A 354-nucleotide genomic window follows, 5' to 3' on the forward strand; every position below is an offset into this window, starting at 1 on the left:
TACAAACAAAAGGTCACAGTAAGACTCGAAGCCTCTGACCACTGAACCTTCAACAAATAGACCTTGCAAGGAAGACATGACGCAGAGATTTCTCATCCTTCTGGCGACGTCGACGCTGCTGGCCTTGGTGTTTGTGGCTTACATGCCCATGAAGGATTCCTTCAGCACGAGGCCACAGCCTGTCCAAAAGAATGCCGTGGAATACCCGACGCTGGCGGAGAGCTGTTACGTCTACGTGAATTTCACCGCAGAGAATGTTTGCTGCAAGATGAAGAAATACATAGCAAGTGATTTACTTCAATGTGTCAAGAGATTCAACGTTAAGCAAATCTTACGCGGTGGGTGAGTGTAATT

General features: G+C 47.2%; 1 protein-coding gene across 1 annotated transcript in view; it reads left to right on the plus strand.

Annotated features, from left to right (window-relative positions):
* LOC119587687 overlaps positions 1-354 on the plus strand; it is a 10,466-nt gene that overhangs the window by 5,057 nt on the left and 5,055 nt on the right. The window contains exon 2 of the mRNA XM_037936366.1: positions 61-342. Coding sequence (XP_037792294.1) covers positions 77-342 — 266 coding nt within the window. The 5' untranslated portion in view covers positions 61-76. The remainder of the gene's footprint in view (positions 1-60; positions 343-354) is intronic.

This window comes from Penaeus monodon, chromosome 23, assembly GCF_015228065.2.
Source record: "Penaeus monodon isolate SGIC_2016 chromosome 23, NSTDA_Pmon_1, whole genome shotgun sequence".
Lineage (NCBI taxonomy): Eukaryota > Metazoa > Arthropoda > Malacostraca > Decapoda > Penaeidae > Penaeus > Penaeus monodon.